Source organism: Schistocerca nitens, chromosome 1 (assembly GCF_023898315.1).
Source record: "Schistocerca nitens isolate TAMUIC-IGC-003100 chromosome 1, iqSchNite1.1, whole genome shotgun sequence".
Lineage (NCBI taxonomy): Eukaryota > Metazoa > Arthropoda > Insecta > Orthoptera > Acrididae > Schistocerca > Schistocerca nitens.
In genome coordinates this window covers 316,830,187-316,852,780 of record NC_064614.1, presented here as the reverse complement: position 1 = coordinate 316,852,780, position 22,594 = coordinate 316,830,187, and the positions used below count along the sequence as shown (strand labels likewise).

Genomic DNA, 22,594 nt, shown 5'->3' with positions numbered 1-22,594 from the left:
TTTGGATTCCGTACAAATTTTGGAACACGTGAGGCAATACTGACCCTACGACTTATCTTAGAGGAAAAATTAAGGAAAGGCAAACCTATGTATGTAGCATTTGTAGACTTAAAGAAAGGTTTTGACAATGTTGACTGGAATACTCTCTTTCAAATTCTAAAGGTGGCAGGGGTAAAATACAGGGAGCGAAAGCCTATTTACAATTTGTACAGAAACCAGATGGCATTTATAAGAGTCGAGGGACATGAAAGGGAAGCAGTGGTTGGGAATGGAGTGAGACAGGGTTGTAGCCTCTCCCCGATGCTATTCAATCTGTATATTGAGCAAGCAGTAAAGGAAACGAAAGAAAAGTTCGGAGTAGGCATTAAAGTCCATGGAGAAGAAATAAAAACTTTGAGGTTCGCCAATGACACTGTAATTCTGTCAGAGACCGTAAAGGACTTGGAGAGCACTTGAACGGAATGGACAGTGTCTTGAAAGGAGGGTATAAGATGAACATCAACAAAAGCAAAACGAGGATAATGGAATGTAGTCGAATTCAGTCGGGTGATGCTGAGGGAATTAGATTAGGAAATGAGACACTTAAAGTAGTAAAGGAGTTTTGCTATTTGGGGAGCAAAATAACTGATGATGGTCGAATCAGAGAGGATATAAAATGTAATCTGGCAATGGCAAGGAAAGCGTTTCTGAAGATAAGAAATTTGTTAACATCGAGTATTGATTTAAGTGTCAGGAACTCGTTTCTGAAAGTATTTGTATGGAGTGTGGGCATGTATGGAAGTGAAACATGGACGATAAATAGTTTCGACAGTAAGAGAATAGAAGCTTTCGAAATGTGGTGCTACAGAAGAATGCTGAAGATTAGATGGGTAGATCACATAACTAATGAGGAGTTATTGAATAGAATTGGGGAGAAGAGGAGTTTGAGGCACAACTTGACTAGAAGAAGGGATCGGTTGGTAGGGCATGTTCTGACACATGAAGGGTTCACCATTTTAGTATTGGAGGGCAGCGTGGAGGGTAAAAATCGTAGAGGGAGACCAAGAGATGAATACACTAAGCAGATTCAGAAGGATGTAGGCTGCAGTAGGTACTGGGAGATGAAGAAGCTTGCACAGGATAGAGTAGCATGCAGAGCTGCATCAAACCAGTCTCAGGACTGAAGACCACAACAACATCGTTTTATTTATCGATTGTCATTTTTATTTGTATTTCACATTGGTGTTTGAGTTTATTTTGTCTTTTGGAGGTAGTGAGTGGAGCTATGAACGCTAGAAAATGGAGTGCTAAGTTGAGAAATCCTAACATTTCCGGCATAGTCTTCTGTTTGATTTCAATAGTGAGGTGACAGCCGCCGAAGCAAACATTTGTGCCATGTATGGGGATAGTGCGCAAACCACGGCAAGAAAAGGGTTTTCTCGTTTTAAGGAAGATCTTCAAACATCACGTGGATGGATACGGCATCCTCTAAGTCAACATAAAAAAAATCTGCGGGGCCATATCTGCATCTCTGCTTGCTTGTCATCAAATGGCTTTTGGATAAAACCGATCATTCCTGTCCACTATCGTTGCTGGTGACGACAAATGGTATTTTTATGTTAGCATGAGGAAAAGGAAGGACTTGTTGGGCCCAAACAAAGCAGCAACTTCCCATACAAAACATTTTCGGGTTCGGAGGCGAAAGTTAGTGATGGAATTTTGACGAAAATATCTCGTCGCAATGAAAGGCGACTTTGTTTTAATGATTTCCATCCCAGCTCGTCTATCACATTCGTGACACCCTCTCCTGTATCTCACGATAGTAGAAACTAACTGTCCTTCTTTTACATATCCGAAGTTCTTTGTCAATCCTGTGTCACGCCGATCCCGCACCGCGGAGCAATACCTCGGTAGAGTACTGGAAAGCGCAGTGTAGGCAGTCTGTTTGATTTGACCTGTTACGTTTTCGAGGTACTGTGCCAATAAAACGCAGTCTTTTCACGTTCCGCACAACATGATTTACGTGATCGTTCCACTTTAAGTTGTTCGTAATTGTAATCCCTAAGTATTTAATTGAATTCACAGTCTTAGATTTGTGATATTTATCTTGTATCCGAATTTTAGCGGATTTCTTTCAGTACTCGTGTGGAAGACTTCATATTTTCCATTACATAGAGTCAATTGCCACTTTTTGCACTATATAGATACCTTGTCTAAATACTTTGCCAGTAGTTTTGATCTTCTGATGACCTTACGAGACGGTAAATGACAGCGTCATTTGTGAATAGTCTACGAGGGCTGCTCAGATTGTCTCCTGAATCATGTATATACACTCCTGGAAATTGAAATAAGAACACCGTGAAATCATTGTCCCAGGAAGGAGAAACTTTATTGACACATTCCTGGGGTCAGATACATCACATGATCACACTGACAGAACCACAGGCACATAGACACAGGCAACAGAGCATGCACAATGTCGGCACTAGTACAGTGTATATCCACCTTTCGCAGCAATGCAGGCTGCTATTCTCCCATGGAGACGATCGTAGAGATGCTGGATGTAGTCCTGTGGAACGGCTTGCCATGCCATTTCCACCTGGCGCCTCAGTTGGACCAGCGTTCGTGCTGGACGTGCAGACCGCGTGAGACGACGCTTCATCCAGTCCCAAACATGCTCAATGGGGGACAGATCCGGAGATCTTGCTGGCCAGGGTAGTTGACTTACACCTTCTAGAGCACGTTGGGTGGCACGGGATACATGCGGACGTGCATTGTCCTGTTGGAACAGCAAGTTCCCTTGCCGGTCTAGGAATGGTAGAACGATGGGTTCAATGACGGTTTGGATGTACCGTACACTATTCAGTGTCCCCTCGACGATCACCAGTGGTGTACGGTCAGTGTAGGAGATCGCTCCCCACACCATGATGCCGGGTGTTGGCCCTGTGTGCCTCGGTCGTATGCAGTCCTGATTGTGGCGCTCACCTGCACGGCGCCAAACACGCATACGACCATCATTGGCACCAAGGCAGAAGCGACTCTCATCGCTGAAGACGACACGTCTCCATTCGTCCCTCCGTTCACGCCTGTCGCGACACCACTGGAGGCGGGCTGCACGATGTTGAGGCGTGAGCGGAAGACGGCCTAACGGTGTGCGGGACCGTAGCCCAGCTTCATGGAGACGGTTGCGAATGGTCCTCGCCGTTACCCCAGGAGCAACAGTGTCCCTAATTTGCTTGGGAAGTGGCGGTGCGGTCCCCTACGGCACTGCGTAGGATCCTACGGTCTTGGCGTGCATCCGTGCGTCGCTGCGGTCCGGTCCCAGGTCGACGGGCACGTGCACCTTCCGCCGACCACTGGCGACAACATCGATGTACTGTGGAGACCTCACGCCCCACGTCTTGAGCAATTCGGCGGTACGTCCACCCGGCCTCCCGCATGTCCACTATACGCCCTCGCTCAAAGTCCGTCAACTGCACATACGGTTCACGTCCACGCTGTCGCGGCATGCTACCAGTGTTAAAGACTGCGATGGAGCTCCGTATGCCACGGCAAACTGGCTGACACTGACGGCGGCGGTGCACAAATGCTGCGCAGCTAGCGCCATTCGACGGCCAACACCGCGGTTCCTGGTGTGTCCGCTGTGCCGTGCGTGTGATCATTGCTTGTACAGCCCTCTCGCAGTGTCCGGAGCAAGTATGGTGGGTCTGACACACCGGTGTCAATGTGTTCTTTTTTCCATTTCCAGGAGTGTAAATTAGGAACAGCAGTGGGCATAGACAAGGTGACAATAATTAAACTACAGCGTGCACACACTTTATTCAACATGTAAACGTCACTACAGATATTCAGATTTCGCTTATGACATGTTCGATATGCCTTCCATCATTGGCGATGACGTGGCGCAGACGAATAGCGAAATTCTGCAAGACCCGCTGAAGTGTCGGAAGATCGATGCAGTCGATGACCTGCTGAACGACTGTTTTCAGTTCATCAGTGATTTTGGGGTTATTGCTGTAGTCCTTGTCTTTATTATAGCCACACAAAAAGGAGTCGCATGTGTTCAGATACGGAGAAAATGGCGGCCAATGGAGGCCCAGGCCATTGGCCTTTTGGTACCCCAGAGCGAGAATGCGGTCTCCAAAATGCTCCTCCCTGCTTTTATGGGGTCGAGCTCCGTCTTGCATGAGCCACATCTTGTCGAAATCCGGTCACTTTGTATAATGGGGATGAAATCGTCTTCCAAGACCCTCATGTACCGTTTCGGTAGACACCGTGCCATCAAGGAATACCGTACGATTATTCCGTGAGTGGACATTGCGCACAACACAGTCACCCTTTGAGGGCGAAGAGACTTTGTGACGAAGCAAGCTCGGATCTTTTTATTTCCTCTCTTACCATCTGCCTCCTTAAATTCGTTTTTTCGCTTTTAACTAATTACCATTAACATAAGTAAGTATAATCTGCATTCTAATAAAAGAGTAATTCATCGTTTAAACAAATAATTCGGTTTAACTCTTGTAGTAGAAGAAACTGTTAAAAAGAGAGAATTTTTCTATATATTCAGCTAATTGAAAGAGCTATGTTTTTACTGTAATTTCTGTAAATTAAACATAAAAAATGTATTATTTCAGTACCTATTATTGTGATGATATATAAAGGCCCAATTTTTTAGTCTCGAGACAGTCAGTCCACGGCCGATTTTCAGACGAGAAACCCGTGCTGGTTAGGTTAACAACAACGCATCAACTTAACTCTGAAGTACCTGTAACACAAATAGGCTGTGTGATAAAACAATGACAGTGTCGATTCAATACGTAGCATATTATTCTGCAAGAACCGAGTGGTTAGGTTTTTACTGCTCGTAGATGTTCAACAGTGAACTATAGTAGCAGTATGTTGATGTTTGCATGCAAACTTTTAATGAGATTAATCGAAAGTTAAACAATAGTGCATTGGCCATATTAACTGTGTAATATTGGGAAGTGGTGAACAGTGAAAGTAAAGAACTGTGAAACGCAAATGTGCACCTGTTGACTACGTCATTTACAGTAGCCAGTGTATAACTTCCACCCCCCTCCCCCGCCGCCCCCCCCCACCATTTTTCAGCCACTATAACAAAGCAGTACGTCGACACCGAGGACTATCAATGAAGAAATAAAGCAGGCGAACCTAACAGCTTCTCGATGACGAAATGACGATTCGCTGTCCCCAAAATGTGCCAATTTCGCTTACTGACGAAGCCATCGAAATGAAAGTGGGCTTCGTCGGGAAACCAAACAACAATGCACGTACTAATTCCCATCACGCCCCGCGGCCAACCGTACAGTTTGAACGTCCTAACGCAAACTGTTCAGAAGTTATCTCGCTTTTATTTCATACAGTTCTATAATGGTCACCCTGCTTGCGGAAAGCCAGATATCACTTCGGTTTCGAAGTGATATCTGACATGTTTTGTAAGTGGTTCATTTGTTAGCTGTTCTAATCTGCACGCACGCGCTCCCATCATAAGGTAGCGAGCAGAACCAGTTGTCTGCTGCCCCTCGTGTTTGCGACGTAATCCCTCTCACGCTACCGTTCCGCCGTCAGGCGGTGTAAAGTGCTCCAGCTCCAGACGGATCAGCGCCGGGATTCCCCGTGGTCCGCGCACTCACCCAGGAAGCGGGTCACGTGACAGCCTGGAGCTGGCGGGCGCAGCCGCAGCCGCAGCCGCCGCTCCCGTTCCCCGTTTATTTGCTCGTCGGCCACCACGTGCCGCTATATTAAGCTCGCGTCACTGGACTTCGTTGCAGGGAGCCCGCTTTGTCAGGTCTGGATCTGTAAGCAGATGCTACCGGTTTTTATCCGAGCAGCCCTTGCTTCCTCTTCCTGACACGCCGTTCCTCTCTCTCTCTCTCTTTCTTTCTTGTCCTGTGTCTGTGCCATCGCTTTCTTCTCTCTCACGGGCTGGAGCTGCGGTAATCAGATACTTGCTTTACCAGTTACTCACCACAAATTCCCAAAGAAATTTAACAGCAAGGCAGAAAGTCCCGGCTGTACCAATTGCTCGCAGCTGTTTAGTGACTGCAAGTTCCGTGACAAGACTGGGTGTATTGAATGAATTAGGCATTTAGAACGTGAGAATAATTTCAGCTTAATCTCCTGAAGTCTTGCACTAACCTCATCCGTCCTGGGGTACTGCACTGTGCGTACTGTGCATACTATAGAAAAATAGTGATCATTCCTATTTATTGACTGCTGTATGGACTTCTCTGACCGACTATTTACCATTGTTAATGTGCAGGGTGCCACGCCATATACAGAGTGAACATTAATAAAAGCGAACAACTGCTAGGAGAGATTCCTAACTGGAAATGGAGGGAAAAGGGTCCTGTGAATATGTGTTCAGAAATGCATCGTTGCCACACTAGATGGCACTGAAGAATGACAGTTCTTCTGATTACGTGCTGTGTGTTCAATGTGTGTTGCAGGTGAGGATAGTATCGGTTGTCATGAGGAATACATATAACCATACTTTGGCTTACACCGTCTTGACGGTCCACTTGTCTGGAGCTTGTGCTAAAGTTAGTCTCAATATCATGTAGATCCCAGTCCTTCAGATCTGATATACGAGTACACACGGTTCGCTGCCACCCTGCATGTTAGTCTGCCTCAAGGGTCCGATGATCACACAAATGCCGAAAAAGGGCTCGAAATATTGTGTGATGTGACTGTGACTGTGAGGGTACTTGTTTTGGTATAGCAGTACTGCGTCTCGACCGTTTCCATCTCGGCTTGTTCTCGACATGAATATCGGACCATTCTGCTGCTTACGATACGCTACGTCCACCACACATCCTGCAACCCACAAGGAACATACGGCACATGGTCAAAGGCACTCTCATTCGTCAGCACCATATAACGTGGCAACGAAGCATTTCCGAACATTGTTCATAGGATCCTTTTTCCCTATTTCTAGTCAGCATTCCGTTCCTCCAGTTTGTCGCTTTTATTAATGTTCACCCTGTATACGTATCTCCATGCAGCATGGACCTTCTCGAGGGGGATTGTCCTGCGTGGCTAAACGATAAGGATACCCGTTCCGTAGGTGCACCATAACGGAGGGGTGTCTGTGGAAGGTTGACTATTCCACAGCTTTTGATGATGGGCCTTTCCATCAGTTGCTGGCTGACTGAATGTAAAGTAGCGAACCTGGCCTTGTTTACAACTCTCCATGTCAGTCTATCCTGTGCAAGCCTCATTGATCTGTATAAGTACCACACGAAAAAGTTAATTTTAATCTGCGTACTTCATTCAAGATTTGGCATCCACCTACAATTTTTACCCCTCACACTTCCTTCCATTACCAGATCGACAATTACTTGATGTCTCAGGAAGGGTTCTGCGAACAGATCCCTAATGGGAGTCAAGAAGTCCGTTAAATTCGTTTCTCCACAATTCGATTCAGTACCACCTCACTTGCTATTCTCCTCTAATCTTTATCACTCTTCTACTGCACCACATTTCAAAAGCTTCTATTGTCTTCAAGTCCAAACAGCGTATGCGACGTTTCATTTCCATAAAAAGTTACATTCCAGACAGTACCTTCAGAAAATTCTTCCTTACACTTACATTGATATTACGTTTAAACAAATTCCTCTTCTTCAGAAATACTTTCCGTGCTATGGTCATTGAACACTTTGTATCCTCTCTACTTCGCCATCATCAGTTATTTTACTACTGAAACAGCAAAACTCATCAACTAATTTTTAATGTTCCACTTCATATCCCAATGACCTCAGCTTCGCAATATTTAATTCGGCTATGCCCCTTGCTTTGCATTTATGTATGTGAATTTACAGCCAATTTTCAAGACACTATCGACTCACTTCAGCTGACCTCACAAATCCATTACCGTCTCTGACAGTTTTACAGTCACATCGACATTCTCCTACTTGAGCTCTTATTTTCCAAATTTTACGCTATTTTACATTACTGTTAGCTTTATGTAAAGACTGGATAACATGGAGGACAGGATAAACGCTTGTCTCACTCCTTTCTCAACTACTGCCTACCTTTCACGTCCTTCGTGTTTTATAACTGCACAAAACCTATGGCTCCAGAAGATAGCGAAGAGCACCACCAAACAGATCATTCCCATTTGAAACCTCAGTTAAAACCATCGGGCAGGCAGGTTGTGGTCGTTATATAAAACTGTTCCATGTCGATTCGAATCCGAGCCTCCTACTCACCAGGTACAGTGGTTTTGGTCAACTACACCTAGATATTCGAACTCTGAAAAGGTCTCTGAAACCATATAGTTGTATTTGATCAAAGTACCTACGGCTGGGTTTCGGGCAGGATCGCCGGCCGCTGTGGCCGAGCGGTTCTAGGCGCTTCAGCCCGGAACTGCGCTGCTGCTACGGCCACAGGTTCGAATCCTGCCTCGGGCATGGGTCTGTGTTTTATCCTTAGGTTATATAATTACGTAGGCTTCCGCGGCCAGAGTCAGTCGACATAAAAGTATTCTGGGTATGGTACCGCGTCGTGATGTAAAAACTACTGCTGCTGGAGAAAAACCAACGTTTCGGCCCCGATTGCAGCGGCCTTCTTCTGGGTCTAATGGTGACCATTAGACCCAGAAACGTTGGTTTTTATCCAGCAGCAGTAGTTTTTACATTATGACGCGGTACCATACCCAGAATCCTTAGGTTAGTTAGGTTTAAGTAGTTCTAAGCCTAGGGGACTGATGACCTCAGCAGTTAAGTCCTATAGTGCTTAGAGCCATTTGAACAATTCAGGCAGGATCTTCCATTTCGTTCGATACTGAGGTGCTATTCCAATACAATTGGAAAGGGCCTCCACTGCTGTTCGTGTTTAGGGGGAATATCAAGTGGACAACGAGTGAACGGGAATTTGGATTGAATAGGGAAGTGTGCTATGGTAGTCCATGCAGGTGTACATGGTATACACTAATGTATCTCCGACGATAACTCGCACTGATAGGCACGAAATATCAACTAATAATTTTATATATCGACCTCGACTTCCCTGTCTATAGTTTTCAACCGAAGTAAACACTGCCTGTGAAAGCCTAAATGGTATCTCCATACCAACACTGAACGCTTTCTATTACCCAATAAAGACAGTGAGAGTATTTTGTATTAATTTCGCTAGAGCCGTCTTAAAATTTTGGTACGAATCCTGACTTATAAGGAATGGCTGACATTATATCTCATGACTTCTGGTGGGCTACAGTTTATCAGGTTCACCGGCAGCGCTGAAAGCGCATGCTGAGACTGCCGTTAGCGACGCTGTAGGGGGCGAATTTTAGCCGCGCGACTCCGTCAGCCGTCGTAAACAACGGCAAAAGAGAGCAGCGACGGGGGACTTCAAAAGCGCCCCCGCGGCGGCCCCAAGTAATTACCGGAACAGTAAATCAGCAAGAGCCCGGCCTCCTCTCCGCCTGTCTCTGCCTTCCCGCTTCCCTCACGCCTTCCACTTTCTGTGCCGTCTGCGACGTCGCGACGGGCGCCTACCGGTCGCGCTCGTATGTTTACGATCTTTCAGCGCCTCACGGAAGCCAACCGGCCTGGCCGTCTACCGTGTGTTTAGGGATACGAGGCGCTTTGCCAGGCGGCGACGACTACATTTCCGCAATGGCACTCCTTTCAAGTTCCGCTCGTCTCTTCATAACATGGACGGATCCAGGTTTTGGTGTGGCTTGGGGTGGGGGTCAGTTGTTACTGCCTTTATCAGCCTCGCAAATATTACTTTTGCTTGCGATCACGCACATTTTTAACGTTCCACAGATGCTTACAATTTTAATAACAGTAAAGTATGTATAATATAATAAGGGTAATTTGTTTGTATCAGTACTGTCTAGTGCAACCTGTTTACCGAACTACTCGTGCGAGCTGGTTCGCGCTCACCTCTCAGCTGTGAGCAACCGGCCGGATCTCGGCGAGTAGTTAATGGGAAAGGGAAGAGGAAAGGAGGGGACGGCAGAACGAATCGTAAGAAGGCGACTCGGCACGAGAACCTATTGTCGACGAGTCTGTTCTATGGCCATTAACTATTCTATGGAGGTCTATCGCTTCACAGTTGCTAATTAATACATTTCCTGGCAAATTTATTTCCTAAACCTGTTGCATGGATGAGAAACGACTTTCAAATGTAACTTACATTTCTCTTAATTGATTAGGAAAAGCAGGCCGCTATGGCCGAGTGGTTGTAGGAGCTTCAGTCTCGAACCGTGCTGCTGCTGCGGTCCCAGGTTCGAATCCTGCCTCGGGCAAGGATGCGTGTGATGTCTTTAGGGTAGTTAGGTTTAAGTAGTTCTGAGCCTAGGGGACTGATGACCTCAGATGTTAAGTCCCATAGTGCTAAGAGCCATTTGAAAAAAAAAGAAAAGTGTGTGAAATCTTATGGGACTTAACTGTTAAGGTCATCAGTTCCTAAGCTTATACACTACCTAACCTAAATTATCCTAAAGACAAACACACACACCCATGCTCGAGGGAAGACTCGAACCTCCGCCGGGACCAGCCGCACAGTCCAATGACTGCAGAGCCTTAGACCGCTCGGCTAATCCCGCGCGGCGAGAGCCATTTGAACCATTTGATTAGGCAAAGAGCATGGGACAGCTGAGTACGAAACATAATGTTTGTTAAGATTGATGTATTCTTATGACAAATGTTGTTTCGGACGATGTTCAAGTTGCCATCAACAAGTATTTCGTGACTATATTATTCATACACTAAACATAGAAACATCGCAGACACTGAATACTATTTCACTACAGCTTCAATGTCTGGAATCGCATTCTGAGAACCGCTAATTCGAATATAAGCTTTTAAAATGAAGTCTGTCAGTGAGCTTTGTGGATAGATTTCGTTCTCTGCGCTGTGGAAAGAAGTTGGGCGCTCAAATATGCAGGTCTAAACATCAACGTAATCGTAAATGCCGACTTGTGAAGTTGTGGAAATTTATGTTAAAGAAACCTTTAATTCTTGCCCAGAAATTTTATTATGAAACTTATCATCAACTACTGCAGGCCTGTAAGTTCTAACTGTAGATAAGCATTCTGCACTGAAGTGTTAAAAATTGTTAGTTCTTACTCGTGAGTCTGACCTTCACTTTTAAGCACCTAAGTCGGCCACAACGCTGCTTTTCATCGATTTTGAAACACCTGTTCTCCACTTTAAGCACTGCGACATTAATTATATTTGCTTGCGTTTAAAACTACAGTGAACGTAACAGATTGTCACTCCTCCGAAAACAGAACAGCCACTTTTCACCGCGAGCGTCGTCTACTGAAGTGGTGTTAACGAGCGTGAGCTCTCTTGCTCGCCTTTCTGTTTCCTTAACCGGTTTGATCTAGAGGTTAGCATGGTTTCCCTCAGATGGCGGGGTCCCAGTTTCGACTCCCAGCCGGAGCGGAGATTTTTTAAGCTTGGGGATTGGGAGTCTGTGTTGTCCTAGTCTTTTCACCACAAAAAAGACGTGCAAGTCGCCGATGTGGCGTGAAACAGAAAGACTTTCTCAAGGCGGGCGACCACTCCACTGGCGTCTCCTGGCAATTAATGTCATACGGTTCATTTCTTATATAAGGACTTGGTTAAGCACTTTACATTAACATCAAACAAAAGGCAATTCAGAGGAATATAGCATTTGAAAAAATTCGAAACTTTGAGAGCAGGTATCGTGTATTTTAATTCAACAACTGTAACAGTAACAGGCCGCCCATGAACCATGGACCTTACCGAGACGTGATGGCTTCAATTGCTAAACGTAGGTGCAACCGAAATGGAGCGGTGTCTGTGGAGAGGCGAAACATGTGGCTTCTGAAGAGGGGCATCAGCCTTTTCAGTAGTCGCAGGGGCAACCCCCTGGATGACGAAGGACTAATATGCCTTTGTAACATCAGCCAACATGGGCTTGCTGTAATGGTACTGCAAACGGCTAAAAGCAAGGGGGAAACTACAGCCGTTATTTTTCCCACGGGATCGCATCTTTGCTGTGTGGTTAAGTGATAATGGCATCCACTTGGGTACAATATTCTGGGCGAGGACTACTCAGAATAAACTGGCATTTTATTGGTGGGTGCGTGCAAAGGTGGATCGCTTAATCGAGTAGGTACTTTAGAGAATTTAAAACGGCAAAAGGAAAGGTTTAAAGTTTGATGTTGCCGAGCAACACTCATACAATAATTTTTAAATGAACACACCACCCTTTGACTTTATAGTTGTTTATTTAATTACGACCCATGTTTCGGCCTTTTATGCCACATTCAAGTGATTGAGTTTATGTCATTAACACATTTTACAGTACAACAAGCTCAAAATTGGCCACAAATTAAGGAAAATATTCGCTCGCCATGAAATGCCAGATGTAAAAATCATCATCTTGTAAAAAGATCAGTAAATAATAGTGGGAGCATGCCATATTTAATAAAAACAGGTTTACTTTGGTGTATATAAGATTAACACATGTCCTTGAGTCTTCATGATAGTGAGGACTCATAACAGGCCGAAACGAGGGTTGTAATTAAATAAACAACAATACAGTGAAATAGCGGTGTGACCATTTAAAAAAAAAAAAGGTAAAGATAGACTTAGTGGGGACAAGTGATGTTTGATGGCAGGAAAAATATGAAATTCTGGTGAGGTGACTAAGTGTTATTCGTAAACAATCCAATGGCTGTAATGCAAGAGAAGCTCTAATAATGAATACGAAAACGGGAATGCGGGCAAACTACTATGAGTAGTAAAATTTTATATGACGACTAGCTCCGCAGATGCTGAGGAGATTGAGTTAATGTGTGAAGAGCCAAAGGGAATTATTCACATACAGATGACAGTTTGATTGCGATGAGCACCGCAGATGCTGAGGAGACTGAGTGAATATATGAAAACCCTAGAGAAATCATTCACATAAAGATGACAGTTTGATTGCGATGGAGACCTAAGTTCGATTGCAGAGAATGGAAGGGTTGGAGAAAGAGTATTAGGACACAGATTAGAGAAAATAAATGAAAGACTAAGCCGCCTGGTCGCATTTTGCACAGCACATAATTTAATAATTGGTTACGCTTGGTTTCGGAATCATGTAAGAAGATTGCATCGTTGGAAGATACCTGGAGCCACTGAAAGATGGCAGATGTGGATTCCGACCACAATTTATAAGTTAGAAATTGGAGATTAAAACTGAAGTAATTGTCACAAGGTAGGAAATTACGGGGATAGCACCTGGAATAACTGAAAAACCCCGAGGTTGCTGTGAGTTTCAAAGAAATCGTCAAACAATTTTTGAGTGAAATAAGGGATAGGAGCACATTAGAAGTATGGATAGCTTTGTGATGGAATTAGTGAAATCAGCAGGGGATCAAATAGGTAAAACGCCAATGCTCGATAGGAATCCTTGCAGTACACATAATATACTTATATTAAATTATTTGACGAAAGGAGAAAATATAAAAATTCAGCAAATAAAGTGGGTGAAAAGCAATACAGATGTGTAAAAACTAAGGCTGACAGAATGTGCAAAATGCCAATGAGGAGTTGCTAGAGGAGAAATCCAAGGCTGTAGAAGCTTGCATAATTAAGTGAAATATATATCTCACCTACAGGGAAATTAAAGGAAACCTTGGAGGAGTGAGAAGCAGTTGTATCAGTTTAAAAAGTTCAGATTGCAATATAGTACTAAGCAAAGAACGGAAGGCTGAAAGGTGGAAAAGTAAACATAAGGGTCACACATGGGAATCTAACTTGAAGACACTGTGTAGAAAGGGAAGCGGTAGTAAATGAAAATCAGATGGGTATTTGCAAAAGGAATTTGTTAGAGCACTGATAGACCTAAGTCGAAAAAAATTCCCTGGAGTGAACAATAATCCCTCGGAGTTGATTCCTAGGAGAGCTAGTCATGACAGAATCATTCCACGTGGTGTGCGAGACAGATAAACGAAGTGTCCTCATACTTCAAGAATAGGTAATAAAGAAGGCAAGTGCTAACTGGAGTGAATATTACTGAACCAACAGTTTGATAAGTCATGGTTTTAAAATACTGACACGAATTATTTACAGAAGAAAACTAGTCTAAGGCCACCTAGGTGAAGGTCAGTTTGGGTTTCAGAGAAATGTAGGAACACGCCAGACAGTACTGACCCTATGGCTTGCCTTAGAAGATGAGTGAAAAGAAGCCAAATATAAGTCTATAGCACTTATAAATCTAGAGAACGCTTTAGACACTGTTGACTGGGAGACACACTTAGAAGTTGTGAAGGTTGCAGGAATAAAATGCAAAGAATGAAGGATTATTAACAACTTGAATAGAAACTAAACTGCAGTTATGAGTCGAATGGCATGAAAAGGAAGCAGTGGTTGAGAAGGGCGTGCGACAGGCTCTAGACTATCCTCAAGGTTTACTCCAGTCATTGACCAAGCAGTAAAACTAACGAAGAAGAAATTTGGTGAGGGGATTAAAATTCACAGACAACAAATAAAAATTTTGAGCTTTAGCTATGACATTGTATTTCTGTCAGAGGCATTAAAGGACCGGGAAGAGAAGTTAAACGGAATGGATAGAGTCTTCAAAAGACGTCACTGAATGACAGTTTTTCACCTGGTCTCGTTTAATGATATTGTACGCAAAGGTCTTACTTGCAATATACGATAAGTCAACTTAATCCATTGCCTTTAAATATTTAGCGTACCTACTGCAATATAAAACATCAAATTGGCATATATGATAGTAGTGTTACACATTTCCTCTTAATTCAGATTTATGTCTTGAAAATTATTTACAAACCCTCTGATTTAATTGACTACACAACACTCTGGTGATTACAATAAGAACATCAACGAAAGTAAAATAGAGGTAATGGAGTACAGTCGAATTAAATGAGGCGATACTAAGAGAATCACATTATAAATTGACGCATTAAAAGTAGTACATGATTTATGCTATTTGGGCATCAGAATAACTGATGATGGCCGAAATGGGGAGGATATAAAATGCAGAAGTCTGTGGCAAGGAAAACATTTCTGGAAAAGAGAAATTTGCTAACGTCTAGTATAAATATATTTGTGTGGTGCGTAACGTTGTACAGAAGAAATGTGGACGGTAAGTAGTTCAAACAAAAGGAGAACATAAACTTTTGAAACGTGATGCTACAGAAGAATGTTGAAGAATATCCTCATAACTGCGGCAGCCTCATACTTTACAAAATGTGAAATCTAAGTGTGCACTCACTTGTATCAGTATTACACTTAGCAAGACGTCTGTGAACTCAGGTCTCAAGACCGTGGTTGCGCGAGCGGATAAATGAATCGAATGCTGTCTCTTTGGTTCGTTTCCGCGTATGTTCGGGAAGTCAATATAAGGGGCCGTCAAATGAAAACCGAACATCCGCCACAACGGCCCATGAAGAATGGTTCCATTCAAGAGTAATCATCACACGCGCTAAGATATTTATTCCAATACGTGACGATCAATTCATGTTTCGTAGAATGATGTCGGCCACTAACGGATTCACAGACACACCCACTCTTCCACTTCCTTGTCCGACTGAAACCGACATCCCTCCATGTCTTTCTTTTGGTCGTGAAAGATGTGAAAGTCACCTGGTGAATGATACGAGCTGTACGGAGGATGCGGCAGTGTTCCATAACCAAATCGTCGAAGAGCAGCCTTCGTCCAATTAGCAAAATGAGGGCTGGCGTTATCGTGCAACCGGATTCTTCTTCTGCTCTTAGACGTCATCGAGCGTGCAACCACAATCAGCGCTATGAAGACACTTTGCAGAAACCTCGACGCGTCTTAAAATCAAAACGCCCAAGAATGCTTTAGGACGGAATCATCCTGCTGCACGATAAACATTGTCCCCATACTACCAGTCAGACGAAGGCTAGTTTTCGGCGATTTGGTTGGGGAACACTACAACATTCTCCGTACAGCCTGAATCTTTCATCGGGTGATTTTCACATCTTTAGGGAGCTAAAGAAATACGTATATGCACGTCGGTTTCAGTAGGAGGAGGATGCACAAGAGTGGGTGTGGTTGTGGGTACGTCAGCGGCCGACTGCGATCTGTGAAATGGGTGTTGATCGTCGCGTCTCCCAGCAGGATAAATGTGTTAACGTTTGAGATGATGAAATCTGAATGGAGCCATTCCATGGTCCCGCAGTGGCGGTTGTTCCGCTTTCATTTAACAGCCCCTCATTCTTTTTTTTTTTTTTTTTCGGTTGAAAGTTCTCACTTTTCTGACTTCCTGACACAACTTTATCTCGTTTGTTTGTTCCACCTGCAGACGTACGAGTCATGTTGGAATTGTTGTTTACAGCAGGCGCGGTCAAACTGGGAATGCGTTTCTTTACTTGGCTAGAACATTACTAGTCAGGCCGTAATTTTTACCTTTGACGCGCTAGTTAAAAGTTTCTACAAATTTGTATCGTCATTTGCGTAGAAAATATACGAGATATAATCGCAAGTTTTAATTATCACCTCGAAAGTCAGAACGTTTCTTTTTCTACATGTCATGCAGTCCTGGCACACACCGAAATATTCCTACCACAATACCACACCACACATATGGAGCAATCTACAGAGCATTTGTAGCCTTCTGCTTGTACTGACACAGCCGGCCGGAGTGGCTGAGTGGTTTTAGGCGCCACAGTCAGGAACCGCGCGACCGCTGCGGTCGCAGGTTCGAATCCTGCCTCGGGCATGGATGTGTGTGATGTCCTTAGGTTAGTTAGGCTTAAGTAGTTCTAAGTTCTAGGGGACTGATGACCTCATAAGTTAAGTACCACAGTGCTCAGAGCCATTTTTTATACTGACACACTTCCAGTATTCCCGCAACTGCCGAAAACGAGCTGTCGCACAATAATCCACTTTACTTGCATTTTTTGTGCTCTAACAGCGCACTACGGAAATCTGGCGGTACTACGCATGAAATTAAACGTTAATGACTACTCTCCTTTCTACTCATTCCTCCAACTGCGCATCATTTCATATACCTGACATCATCGTCTTATGAGAACCACGATCGTTTCCAACGTGAAAGAATAATTGACAATTGCGGTGATGCTCCTTTCCTGAAGCCAAACTACGAGACAATGACACGTGTTACGACTTTGAGCCATATCGTTCTAATGTTGTCTTCTTTCTTTGCAGGCAGGTTCGCGGTGACCAGTGCCGGAGTCAGTGAGGATGCAGTTGTTGGCGGCCGTGGCTCTGCTGTCACTCCACGTGGCACTGTGCTCGTCACTCGACGTGTGTGAGTACGCACCTTACGGCTACACTTACTGCTATCACTGATAACAATTACTAGTTAACTGCCGACAATTTGCAATACATTTTTAGCAATTTGGAATAGAACATTGTGTAGTAGACGTTAGTGTTAACACATTATCTGATCAAAAGTAACCATACGACCCTATGTAATGCAGATTATGTCACGACAGGCGGAACCAGCAATATAAAAGGAGGCATTGATTGTCATCTGAGCAACGCATCCTTTAGCAACATTTTCATCGTACAGAACACTCCAAATGGCAAAAATAATATGTTTCATCTGAAAAAATTGAGACTTACACCTCAAATGATCCAGACTGTCATTGCACCTGGTAAATAAAACTTTTTTGATCCATGACTGGATTTATAACTTGACAAAAACTTTATTAAAGTCAAAAAAACCAAGAATAAATTAGACATAGGTTTCAGGGGGCGAGGACTGGGCTAACACGGCACAAATGCGTCCTCTGAGGGCTGGCTTCTAAGTTAGATTTCACCGAAGTCTTGGATCGGGCGATGCTCGCCCTTTACCTGAGAATAAAGCGAAGTGGCGCAGTGGTTTGTACAACGGACTTGCATTCTGGAGGACAATGGTAGAAACTCCCGTCCGGCCATCCTGATCCCCTAAATCGCTTAAAGCGAATGTCGGGATGGTTCCTATGAAAGGACGCGACTAATTTCCTTCCCCATCCTTCCTTAACCCGAGCTTGTGCTCCGTCTCCAGTGGCTCGCTTTCAATGGGACGTTTAACACTAATCTTCCTTCCATCCTTCCTGCCTTCTTTTCCACAGCAGACAGCCCATTTTATTTCTAGGTTTGTGCAGTGTAAACGCTCTGTGCTGTTCTCGATTTTTCCTGAATTTTTGGTCGGTTTTCTGGCCTAACGCTACAATATGGCGCCACGTTCCTTAGAGCAGTTTTGTGTGTGGGTGGGTGGGGGAGGGGGGGGGGTGTCGTGTATGTGTGTCTGCATGTGAGTGACTGAATACTTAGTTGCTACGAGAGCTGATTATACTTGTAGCAGCTCGGGCTACCGGTGGGCTCGCGTCTGTGCCTGTGATTTCCCAGATTTGAGACTAAGCTGTTATGTAACTGCTGCAACTTCTCGTAGAACTATTGAACAGTCAGTTTAAAACGGTCCCGCAGTGACTGGATTCCAGTAAGTTCGCGATGCTCCCTCCACTCACGTGGCAAGTGCAAGTCGAGTTGTAAGACTCTGCCCTGCAGACCCAGAAGCAGACGTATGTGTTTGTTTGCAGCATTGCCTCACTCTGTGACCACATATTCTATCACTGGTTGGATTAGTGCTAGATTGAACGTAATACCGCAGTTTGATTTGGTGGCGGTGGTGGTGGTGGTTAGTGTTTAACGTCCCGTCGACAACGAGGTCATTAGAGACGGAGCGCAAGCTCGGGTTAGGGAAGGATTGGGAAGGAAATCGGCCGTGCCCTTTCAAAGGAACCATCCCGGCATTTGCCTGAAACGATTTAGGGAAATCACGGAAAACCTAAATCAGGATGGCTGGAGACGGGATTGAACCGCCGTCCTCCCGAATGCGAGTCCAGTGTGCTAACTACTGCGCCACCTCGCTCGGTCGCAGTTTGAGGGTACAGTAAAAGTTGGAGCCTTTAAGCGTCATAGCGCTTTATCCCTGACCTCAGTAGTGCGTTGCCTCTGCAGGAGGTATCCTTCTAAGGTTGTCCACGGCGGATATTTCGCAGAGCCCGCCCTGGCTGAACGTCCACTGGCGCTAAAGGCGGCTTGATTGTAACGGCTTAGCCTTGAGCGGTATTAGATAGATGCCACTCATAGCCCTGGCCCATAACATGTCGCATGTCCTCAACAGTGCACAGCTGGCTTTTTGCGAGCATCGATCCACAGCAGAGTTCTGGGATCTTGTCATGTCCATATCTGCTAGCATTCAGTGCTCGGAGGATGATTTGCAGCTGTTGGCGGTTGAATGCCTAGTATCTGACAGTGCTTCACATTCTCCGCCCAGCCCGACTATCGTTAAGGCGAACGCGTCAGAGATACTCGGGCTACGTATTCTGGCTGCTGCCTGCTCCCATGCGAAGCGCTGTCGTCGTTGTCAGCAAGTAACGTGGAGCCGGCTGCGGGCTAGAATATGCCGATAAATACGGCTACCAGGCTCCTGGAAGTCTTCGAAGACCTTAGATACGGCCCACTGAACAGTAGAGTTTGGTTCTTGCCTGTATTACTTGTATGATTCTGATTGCTCTCTGAACTGTTTCATTAGCTCAAGACAACTTGGCCATCCTTTGGACTTTCTTTTGGTTAGACATTCACTTCGTGAACTCCACTGTCATCGACCTCAGGAAACGCCGTTTGTGCGACCAGTCGGTGCGGTACCGCCAGTGCGAGTGACCATAAAGTGTGTTCTACTTAGGCAGAGTAGGATAGAAAATAGGGGTTTGTCTCTTCGTGCCGGATTATAGAGGCGCCCATAAAAAAATCGGATTTGCAGCAGATGACGTTGCTCATGAGAATGACTTATTGGGACGAGGTAAATGTTTAGCAAAAGAACGTGTTTAATTAGTCCTTAAAACCGCCTGGCAACGAGTCCACACAGTCACTCATAAGTGAGATCTCTGGGTCATAAGAAAGGACTATCCTCTGAGAAACAGTGCTCTCCTCAGCCTGTTCACATTATCAGTGACTGACGTTCATTTTACGTGTCGTGCTGGTGCATCCCAGTCACACACTGTCTGTTACACATCGACATTCACTACAGTACTGTCAGTCATATGTAAGGCCTCTCGCTTGTCCATATTGTCAGTGACTCGCAGTCCGTTCTGTGTGTAAACTGCTGCATCCCAGTCATGCGCTGTCTGTTACACTTGTCCATTCACTAAAACACAGAATACATATGGACTTCACTCCTATAGTTCCTCAAAGTTGGAATTTTCTTTGCAATAGTGAAAATCTGTAAAAAAGGAAATTCTTTTTTGCGGATATAGTAACGATACTTTATGGATATCCAAAATGAATTACTGATGTGTATAAAATTCGTATTGTAAACTTCAAAGATGACTTGCCCTCGTATCAAAATTGCCGCTTCCATTATTTGCGTTGGGTAGAAGTAACTCTAAGTATCTGTGAGTGAAAGGTTCTGAGGAGCGAGATACGCATGACACTCTCGATCAGAATTACATCGTGCTTTTATTTTGGAAGGAAATTCCCAGAAGCGAGAAAGCCTGATGTCTCGAGCCACGGCGTCTGTCCTGACGATCTTCGTTGGCTTATAGTAACCCCTAGGTCTCGGTCTTATAGTGAGAGATTCGTCCGTATTCCAAGCATTTTTGTTCATAAACAGAACGAAATCAAAAAATAATGCATTGTCACCGAGATCATATAGTGAACTTTCTAAATAGGTTTTTCGTAGCAAAGAATATAAACAAAACTTATCGAAAGAAGCAAAGCAAAATAGATATGTGTTTTATACACAAAGCGAAATCAGTAAATCTGTATCTTCCTCCCAAGTAAATTCACTATTAATTTGTATTCATAAAGATAAGATTGTGTCGCTTAATTCTGTCCCTGACAAAGTTCCAAAAATCTCTCTGCCAATGAGGTATATGAAAAAACCAGCACCACCTATTGGTTGTTTGATGTAGTATTTGGTAATAACTAAACATTCGAACTACTAATCTGGGCAAACGATATTAGATAAAAGTTTAAATTACAATATATGTGCCGGCCGGGGTGGCCGTGCGGTTCTAGGCGCTACAGTCTGGAACCGCGTGACCGCTACGGTCGCAGGTTCGAATCCTGCCTCGGGCATGGATGTGTGTGATGTCCTTAGGTTAGTTAGGTTTAAGTAGTTCTAAGTTCTATGGGACTGATGACCTCAGAAGTTAAGTCCCATAGTGCTCAGACCCATTTGAACCATTTTTCAACAGTTTATGTTTTTCCTTGTTCCGATTTTGATGAAATCAATCCTGTATGTTTCTCCAAACCACGATCAAGTTACCCCTCGAAAATACCATGAAAATTGGTGTAGTAACTTTGGTGATTAGCGTATTCAAAGAGACAGACACGACAGTTTTTAGATAAAACGTTAAATTACGATATTCCTTTTTACATTATCCGATTTTTATGAAATAAATATATGTTGATCCAAGCTACAATCAAGATACACTTAAAGACACCATCAAAATTCGTATAGTATTTTTGGAGACACACAGACAGACACAGTGATTTTACAGTTCTATTATTAGCGCAGAAGATACAGATAAAATCACCTCAGCTGTATAAGTAAACACGCTAGGACCTGTTTCGTGTTAAGAACATTTTTAGGTTGCCAAGCTGTGCTAAAGTCATGATACATGTGTGAATTATAAAAATTGATGGTTTAATTAATCATTAAAATTAAATAAACGATTGGAAACTACATTTCCCGTGTCTCTGCTGGATGAAGATAAAACCATTTATTGCATCATGCCAAAAAGCGTCTTAAAGCAATAGAAAGATTCAAAAGCGAAATACTTTTAAGAAAATGGTAATAGTAATGGATAACCGACAAGGTTTACTGTTGATGCTGTGGTCGTAGATCTTTGCGCCCCCTCCCCCAGACTAGCTGACCGCTATTCACAGCGCTTCGTGCAAAATAAAGTGTTTGGCGCAAGTAAATATTATCTAGAATGAAATTTTCACTCTACAGCGGAGTGTGCGCTGATATGAAACTTCCTGGCAGATTAAAACTGTGTGCCGGACCGAGACATTATCTGATATACTTTTTCCTTTGAAACTTCCTTACACTTTACACAAGGACGTCAAACGGGCTGACTTGGAGCAGGAAAGGCACCACTGAACATTTTAATTTCCACTCTCTATACTTTTACATATAAATTCATAAAACTTTGTCAGCATGACCAGGAAGGATTCAGAATTCACACTCTTAGCAGTGGAAGTTCGAAAACATACGAAATAATTTTTTTTTTACATGTGAAATTTCTTCATTTTTTTCACTTACTACTGGCAACATTTGTTGCTGTAGGTACACTTTTCTTCATAAGTAAGAGAGATTCTTAGATGAATTTGGCACAGCATACGAATCATATTCAAAGGTGTATGAAAGTCTAGAATTTTCCAAATCTATTAAAAACTGTGGTAAAAATTGAGGTAATTAACTATTAAATTTGTGTTTTTTCTAAACATGAAGTTTAAAATATAACAGTTCATTTGTTTTTTCATAAATTAAATAAATTCTACAGTTTCATACACCTGTGAGTATGGTATGTATGCTGTGCAAAATTAATCGAAGAATCTCTCTAACTTATGAAGAGAAGTGTACCTATAGCAACAAATGCAGCCATTAGAA

The 22,594-nt window shown here is 43.7% G+C and overlaps 1 protein-coding gene across 1 annotated transcript in view; it reads left to right on the top strand.

Annotated features, from left to right (window-relative positions):
• LOC126244898 (discoidin domain-containing receptor 2-like) overlaps positions 1 to 22,594 on the top strand; it is a 215,222-nt gene that overhangs the window by 81,932 nt on the left and 110,696 nt on the right. The window contains exon 2 of the mRNA XM_049948277.1: positions 17,134 to 17,236. Within this exon, the coding sequence (XP_049804234.1) occupies positions 17,170 to 17,236 (67 nt within the window). The 5' untranslated portion in view covers positions 17,134 to 17,169. The remainder of the gene's footprint in view (positions 1 to 17,133; positions 17,237 to 22,594) is intronic.